The 8,611-nt window shown below is 47.9% G+C and overlaps 1 protein-coding gene across 1 annotated transcript; it reads left to right on the plus strand.

Moving 5' to 3' along the window:
- The first annotated feature begins 1,268 nt into the window (after positions 1–1,268).
- On the plus strand, positions 1,269–8,092 carry LOC138977367 (probable G-protein coupled receptor B0563.6). The gene is made up of 13 exons (XM_070350293.1): positions 1,269–1,633; positions 2,176–2,380; positions 3,380–3,535; positions 3,931–4,190; positions 4,465–4,497; positions 4,797–4,829; positions 5,138–5,170; positions 5,484–5,517; positions 5,856–5,888; positions 6,228–6,269; positions 6,599–6,631; positions 6,968–7,101; positions 7,906–8,092. Exons 1-13 carry the CDS (start codon positions 1,269–1,271, stop codon positions 8,090–8,092), a joined length of 1,548 nt encoding a protein of 515 aa, XP_070206394.1.
- Positions 8,093–8,611: the final 519 nt, after the last annotated feature.

An 8,611-nucleotide genomic window follows, 5' to 3' on the forward strand; every position in this document is an offset into this window, starting at 1 on the left:
TGCATCCGTCAGTTAATAACAATAGTAACAACAACAAAACCTTCTAGTATTGCTCTTTTTACCGCAAAAAAAAGCAGTCCCATGGTGCTTTGAAAACATTAGGTAACACACGTACAAATGCTCAGGGCAACTTTACGAAAGCTCAGCCCCCATGCACCCTTAATATAGCCAGCTATTGTTTTTATTTCTTTTGCATACCCGCTTTTGCCGCTGCAACAGCCAAACGTCTGAAACGCACGAAAAGAAATGGAACAAATACTGAAATTGTAAGGATTTCGTTATTGACTTTGTAGCAGTCTCATGAAAGCCCAGAAAGCCCAGTAAGTGCCTAGACAGACGATGAAAAAGTGTAAATGTCGTCGTGTAAATGGTATTGTCGTCGAGTATGTATGTTTCTTTCTCCCTTTTTATATCAGGTGACCAATATTATCGACTTGAAGCTGAAGCAAGTCACCTGAAGCACAGCAGTTGTGCTCGACATCGTCAATCTCTAAGAAGTTGCGGCATTAGACTTGATGCCGTATGTTTTATCCACCAGGTGGCCAATATTATCATCGAGTTCTAGCTGTTCAAAGCAAGACATCGGAAGCACTGCAGTTGTGCACGACATCGTCAATTCTCTAAGAATTTGCGGCATATAGATTTGATGCCGAATGTTGCATGTTTTATCCATCAGGTGGCCAATATCATTGCGTAACATCGTGATCAACATCGTCAATCTCTATTGGGGGTCACGGCAACCGAATGTACACGGTATACTTTATGTTTACTCGTTCATGTGGCCACCCACTATTATCGAGTTACCCCAGTGATCTGCAGTATTGGCATTGTGCAAAATATCACCAGTCTCTTCATCATATTGTCAGGCGCACTTGTCATACAAATACTTTATTTGGTTTGTATGTTTGTGCACCGGTTGGCTAAAACTCTGAGTTGGATGTTTTCACGTTCAGTTGGCCAACATCATCGAGTTCGAGGCGACCTCCCGTGATTTGCAGTATCGGCATCGTGCTCACTATATATGGTCATGTAGTCTGTTTATGGTGATATCAGACACAAATGTCATGACAACGGTGTCTATATTTCTATATCAGATGGCCAACATCATCAAGTTCAAGGTGACCCCCGTGATTTGCAGTATATAAGCATTGTGCTCATCTTTGTCGTTTCGTCTGTTCATGTTGATATCAGCGGTCTCGAATAGCATTAACTGCTGAGGGAACGATAAACAATAATAACAAATCATGTTGATATTAGACACAATCGTCATGACAACGGTGTCTATATTTCTATATCAGGCGGCCAACGTTATCGAGTTCAAGGTGACCCCGGTGATTTGCAGTATCGGCATCGTGCTGAACATGGTCAACCTGCTGGTCCTCACAGAGCGAGGGTTAAAAGAGTCCCCCTACATCTACCTGCGTGCCCTCTCCCTCACCGACCTGTCGGCGCTGCTCATGACCGCCGTCTTTCTCGTGGTCACAACCCCTGCAGGCTCCTCGGGCTTCATCACCAGTGACGGAACGACGACGGGCGACCTGGGCGTGTTCTACGGCGCCTACATCTTCCTACCGCTCACCTCCATCTGCAACAACGCCAGCACCTGGATCGTCATCACGCTCACCATAGAGAGGTCAGTATCTTAAACAAATGAGACACAGCGCTATTTTCTAATGATCTACGATACCGATACATGCAACAACCTGGTGGTGGTGACCTTATGATTAATTTTCTACTGCTGATATGTTGAATTTACCGAGACAAACTTCGTTCTCGAAATTCTTGTCACTTCTTGGGAGACATGCTGCAGAAGAAGTGACAGACTTTACGTGACGCCATTAATTATGTAAGTTATTGAGACATCGCAGCGCGCTAAGAGATTTATAAAGCAAATCAAGAAAAGGAATTATTGAACAAAGCGCGACTGGAGACAGCAATAATGCTGGTAGCAGTCCTTGGGGTGATTGAGCTTCTTATTGACTTCATAATCTGTTCTCTACTGCACGGTACTGCAAATTATTGTTCGTGAAACATCCGCTATGGGCACGCCAAACATGCACGCCTTGCAGCGTCCAGCTGAAGGCAGTGGTGGCGCTGTTTCAAATCCATACAGTTATCAAAGAACTCACTGACACTTCAGAACACTTCTTTCACGAGATCTATATTCCTCTGCAGGTTCCTGTTCGTGAAGAAGCCGCTATGGGCGAGGGGCATGTGCACGCCGAGCAGCGCCAAGCTGAAGACAGTGGTGGTGTTGGTGGTCATCACACTGGTCAACGTGCCCAGGTTCATGTACTACAGGGTGGACACCGCCACGTCGCCGCCACACCGCCTGCAGATCAGACCCACAGTGTTCCGATACAGCAAGGCCAACGAAAAGGTCAGTATAGTGTGATAGGGACTATCGGTGTCTGGGCTCCCCACATACGCTCTACCTGGCTTGAGGGTCCCTGGACCTCCAATTGTAATGTTTTGGGTGACCAAGGACCCACTCAGCGGAACTTTAGACCAGGAGGACTTTTGACAGTTCTGTGAGACCTTCACGAACGCGTTATTTGTCATATTTACTCCGTAAATTCGTGTCGGTACAGATCTGGCAGAAACGTTTCTCGTCGTTAAAGTCGACGAGTACAGCCTGAAAATCAGTACCGATGGTACGCATGATGACGCAAACAAAGTGCGACCCATGCAGGACCGGTTCTTTTCAGGTTTAGACTAGTGCGTTGAGGGACCCCTTTCAAGAATGTCTGTTATGGTTTTGTTCGGTTTCTATTGCGTATAGGACACAAGGACGCGCAGTTTGGGGGGCCCTGGGCGTTGTGTCATGCATGTTGATGTAGGCTTGCCGCGATTCATGGTGACCACACGCGCTGTGTTCACATACAACAAGGCCAGCGACACTTGCTTCGTACCTGTCTATGTCTACAGGTTCTGTTTGATCTGATATATACCTGTCTGTGTCTTCATGTGTTGTTTCACTCGATCTTTACCTGTGTCTGTGTCTACAGGCGTTGTTTAAGACTCATTGTCTCCCAGGTACGGATATATCCGTACCCACTTATATGGCTCTATCTGACCAGGTATTGATATATCCGCTCAGACTGTTAGCTTCAGTCGCTTCCTGTAACGTCAATCTAACGCCTGGATTCCAGCGTTTTGATACACAGTTACTACACAGTTGCTACAATTCGGAGTGACCTGCTGCAGCACAGCTGGTCTCGGCTAAAAAACACCTTGGTCAACATAGGTGGGGTAGAAAGTGTTAACTTAACCTGATCTTTACCTGCCTATGTCTACAGGTGTTTGTTTCACCTGATCTTTACCTGTCTATGTCTACAGGTGTTTGTTTCACCTGATCTTTACCTGTCTATGTCTGCAGGTGCTGTGGCTCTACAGCGTGATGTTCGGGTTGGTTCCCCTTCTGATACTGGGTGTTACTAACCGCTACCTGATCTATGCGGTGAAGAAAGCGAGAAGACAGCGCAGGCTGCTCAGGATCAGAAACAACATGGAGGCACACTGGAACAGGGAACAGGTCTGCTGAAAAAACTCTCCCTCGAATTCAATATTAAACTAAAGCTGTACGTAATGTACATTGCCCTTGCTATGAACATTCGCATGCCACGTTATGAATCTGTTACGAACAATTCACGAACAATGGACACATTACACAAACACCTCGGAGTCAGGGTTTCCCTTCAGTGAAACAGAAAAAAAGCAAAGACTCGAAAGTGTGGAATTTGTGTCAGTGAAGTTTTTTCTGCAAGAACTCTAAAAAGCGAAGAAATGTAGCAACCTTTGTGACCTTTACCACATTCTACATTCGTACATTTTACAACACAGGCCTAAAACAAACTTCGCACAAGTTGTTGTTGATGTTTTTTTGGTTTTTTATTTTTATTTTTTTAATCAGCTAGCTGTTGTTTTCAGACACGTCTGACCTTGACCTTGATATCCATCGTGTGCCTGGCCGTCGTCTGCATCCTACCCGCGGCCTTCGGTGACGTGGTGGTGATGTCATACCTGTTCAGTCGGAGCGCCACCTTGCGGCAGTTCCTGGAATCCCCGTTCTACAAGGTGTTCCGCAGCGTGTCCAACCTGCTCCTCACCTGCAACATGTCGCTCAACTTCGTCCTCTACTCGGCCTTCAACGACAAGTTCGTCCGCGTCATGAAGAAGATGGTTCGCAGGTAGGTCTTACTTTTTTTTCTTTTTCTTTTTCTGTTTGGGAAGACGCTACAAATGCAGCGTGCCCATTTACTCAATAAGGCAATGATATCAACAAACTTGGTGTCTGTGTGTATGGCTGTAGCAGGTGGGTCTTACTCATTCTAACTAGTCTAAAGGCGGTCCTTAATTGAGCCCGAAGTCGACTTCGCGAAGTGTGTGAGTGGCAGGGAGAAGGGATGAGAGTGGGGTTAAGATATTCTGTGGGCTGAGACTCTTCTCTGTCTTCATCGACAGGTTCGTCCGCGTCATGAAGAAGATGATTCGCAGGTGGGTGAAACTATGTTTTACTCTGTAAGTTGCTTTTGGGGGGGGGGGGGGTGAGTGGTAGGGAGAAGGGGGGATGACGGGGTGAGAGTGGGGTTAAGATATTCTGTGGGCTGAGACTCTCCTCTGTCTTCATCGACAGGTTCGTCCGCGTCATGAAGAAGATGATTCGCAGGTGGGTGAAACTATGTTTTACTCTGTAAGTTGCTTTGGGGGGGGGGGGGGTGAGTGGCAGGGAGAAGGGATGAGAGTGGGGTTAAGATATTCTGTGGGCTGAGACTCTTCTCTGTCTTCATCGACAGGTTCGTCCGCGTCATGAAGAAGATGATTCGCAGGTGGGTGAAACTATGTTTTACTCTGTAAGTTGCTTTGGATGGGGGGGGGGGGGGGTGAGTGGCAGGGAGAAGGGGGGATGACGGGGTGAGAGTGGGGTTAAGATATTCTGTGGGCTGAGACTCTTCTCTGTCTTCATCGACAGGTTCGTCCGCGTCATGAAGAAGACGATTCGCAGGTGGGTGAAACTATGTTTTACTCTGTAAGTTGCTTTATGGGGGGGGGGGGGGGGGTGAGTGGCAGGGAGAAGGGATGAGAGTGGGGTTGAGATATTCTGTGGGCTGAGACTCTTCTCTGTCTTCATCGACAGGTTCGTCCGCGTCATGAAGAAGATGATTCGCAGGTGGGTGAAACTATGTTTTACTCTGTAAGTTGCTTTGGATGGGGGGAGGGGGGGGGGGTGAGTGGCAGGGAGAAGGGATGAGAGTGGGGTTAAGATATTCTGTGGGCTGAGACTCTTCTCTGTCTTCATCGACAGGTTCGTCCGCGTCACGAAGAAGATGATTCGCAGGTGGGTGAAACTATGTTTTACTCTGTAAGTTGCTTTGGATGGGGGGAGGGGGGGGGGTGAGTAGCAGGGAGAAGGGGGGATGACGGGGTGAGAGTGGGGTTAAGATATTCTGTGGGCTGAGACTCTTCTCTGTCTTCATCGACAGGTTTCGTCCGCGTCATGAAGAAGATGATTCGCAGGTGGGTGAAACTATATTTTACTCTGTATGTTGCTGTGGATAGTTGGATGAGGGGGGGGGGGGGGTGAGTGGCAGGGAGACGGGGGGATGACGGGGTGAAAGTGGGGTTGAGATATTCTGTGGGCTGAGACTCTTCTCTGTCTTCATCGACAGGTTTCGTCCGCGTCATGAAGAAGATGATTCGCAGGTGGGTGAAACTATATTTTACTCTGTATGTTGCTGTGGATAGTTGGATGAGGGGGGGGGGGGGGTGAGTGGCAGGGAGACGGGGGGATGACGGGGTGAAAGTGGGGTTGAGATATTCTGTGGGCTGAGACTCTTCTCTGTCTTCATCGACAGGTTCGTCCGCGTCATGAAGAAGATGACTTGCAGGTGGGTGAAACTATGTCTTACTCTGTGTGTTGCTTTGGGGCGGGTGGGGGTGGGGGGGGGGGGTGCTTGCTAAAGATGGAGAGGAGGGTGGATGACGGGGTGAGAATGGGGTTAGGATATTCTGTGGGCCAAGACTCTTCTCCGCCGTCAACGACAAATGACGAACGTCATGAAGAAGGTGATTCGCAGGTGGGTGCAACTCTGTGTGTTGCTTTGGTAGCGGTTACGAAGTGCTTGTGAGTGGTAGGGCAACATCAACTTGAAAATAGAGAAGGAAGGAGAACGGGATGAGAGTGGGATTGGGATATTCTGTAGGCTGAGACTCTTCTCTGCCTTCAGCGGCAGAAGGTTCGTCCGCATCATGAAGAAGATGATTCGCAGGTGGGTGAAACTATGTTTTACTCTGTAAGTTGCTTTGGATGGGGGGAGGGGGGGGGGTGAGTGGCAGGGAGAAGGGGGGATGACGGGGTGAGAGTGGGGTTAAGATATTCTGTGGGCTGAGACTCTTCTCTGTCTTCATCGACAGGTTCGTCCGCGTCATGAAAAAGATGATTCGCAAGTGGGTGAAACTATATTTTACTCTGTATGTTGCTTTGGATAGTTGGATGAGGGGGGTGGGGGGTGAGTGGTAGGGAGAAGGGGGGATGACGGGGTGAAAGTGGGGTTGAGATATTCTGTGGGCTGAGACTCTTCTCTGTCTTCATCGACAGGTTCGTCCGCGTCATGAAGAAGATGGCTTGCAGGTGGGTGAAACTATGTCTTACTCCGTGTGTTGCTTTGGGGCGGGTGGGTGTGGGGGGGGGTGCTTGCTAAAGATAGAGAAGAGGGTGGATGACGGGGTGAGAATGGGGTTAGGATATTCTGTGGGCCAAGACTCTTCTCCGCCGTCAACGACAAATGACGAACGTCATGAAGAAGGTGATTCGCAAGTGGGTGCAACTCTGTGTGTTGCTTTGGTAGCGGTTACGAAGTGCTTGTGGGTGGTAGGGCAACATCAACTTGAAAATAGAGAAGGAAGGAGAACGGGATGAGAGTGGGATTGGGATATTCTGTAGGCTGAGACTCTTCTCTGCCTTCAGCGGCAGAAGGTTCGTCCGCATCATGAAGAAGATGATTTGCATGTGGGTCATACTCGTGTCGTTATGGAGGGAGTTGGGTGGGCGAAGAGCACATGGGTGTTAGAGCCCAAGGCAATATGTAGAGGAAAGGACAGGTAAGGTCGGAGTGAATAAAAAGTGTGGACGAAATGTGAAATTTCTTGTTCTGTGTTGTTAAGCTTTTTCTTCACTCTCAGGGTCACCTTATACTGAGAGTTTTGTGTGACAGGTGTTGCTTATAGTTGGTTGTTCCCCGCCATATGGGTAGCCTGGCGCCGTCATTTAGGGTGTTACGATTTCGTCCGCTTGGAGTCTGCATTGCACGTTTATTTGAGAAATACAGAAAAATACCCGCCGTACCTCGGTTCCCACCCATGCCCATATGATGGGTCCATATGTCTGTTACTGTTTTTCACAGTGAAAATGTGAGTCCAAAATCTATGAGTATTTTCTGACCGGCACGAGCAATATGCGAGAAGGGGGAAATTATACAGTATCAGGGGAAATAACTCTGCCTCGCCTCCTTTCGTGCACGTGAGAAAAGTTGTGTCCTTGACCTTCTCTCTGTTTCCTTTGTTGGCCTACGTGGTGTCAAATTTGTTCTGCCACTCTTTTAGATTATGATCATGTATTTGACTTTAACTATCAACTTCTCGTTGTCTCCTCATTTGGTTTAAACAATTGTATTCAAAGAATTACAAGTAACAATGCCACATACAATCAATTGGATCAACGGAGTACAACAATTTAAGCTATGCTTATAAACGCGCACTTAAAAACAGTGTAAGATCGGATTTGGCGGAAGAATATACTCAAGCTCCAAAGTTAAGCAACCTTTTCTTTATAAATTAAACTTTGTATAATAAATTAGCTTCATAAATAGTATGTCTCGTCTAAACGCGTCTCTTTTCACACTTCAGGTGGCTGCATCAGGTGACGGGCAAGAAATCCACCCTGGGTGTGCTGTTCGTGGGAGCGGGTACCCGGCACAAGGCGGTTGTCAAGACAGCCAGCAACGCCAGCAGTCTCACCACCAAGACCTCCAACGTCGAACAAAGCAACCTACTCCTCCACCAACATCACCAGCACCAGCACAACCACCGCTGATGACTGGTGATTAGAACTCCCCCTTCAAGCCTCTCCACGTCAAACTCTGAGCTCATTTCCCCTGAAACCCACTTCTATCCATTACCGCTTCACAACGCTCTCCATGGAGGACAATACGACAAATCCTGTTCTCATTTTCCCATTTACCAACGTCTAACAAACCAACCACCTCCACCAACATCACCAGCACAACCATCGCTGTATACTGGTGATCATAACCCTACCTTCACAATGCTCTCCATGGAGGACCGTACGACAAACCCGGCTCTCATTTTAACAGAAACCCACTCCGATCTATGACCGCTTCACAACGCTCTCCATGGAGGACCGTACGACAGACCCGGCTCTCATTATAACAGAAACCCACTCCGATCTATGACCGCTTCACAACACTCTCCATGGAGGACTATACGACAAACCCGGCTCTCATTTTAACAGAAACCCACTCCGATCTATGATCGCTTCACAACACTCTCCATGGAGGACTATACCACAAACCCGGCTTTCATTTTAACAGAA

The sequence above is a fragment of the Littorina saxatilis genome, linkage group LG1 (genome assembly GCF_037325665.1).
Source record: "Littorina saxatilis isolate snail1 linkage group LG1, US_GU_Lsax_2.0, whole genome shotgun sequence".
NCBI classification, from domain to species: Eukaryota; Metazoa; Mollusca; class Gastropoda; order Littorinimorpha; family Littorinidae; genus Littorina; species Littorina saxatilis.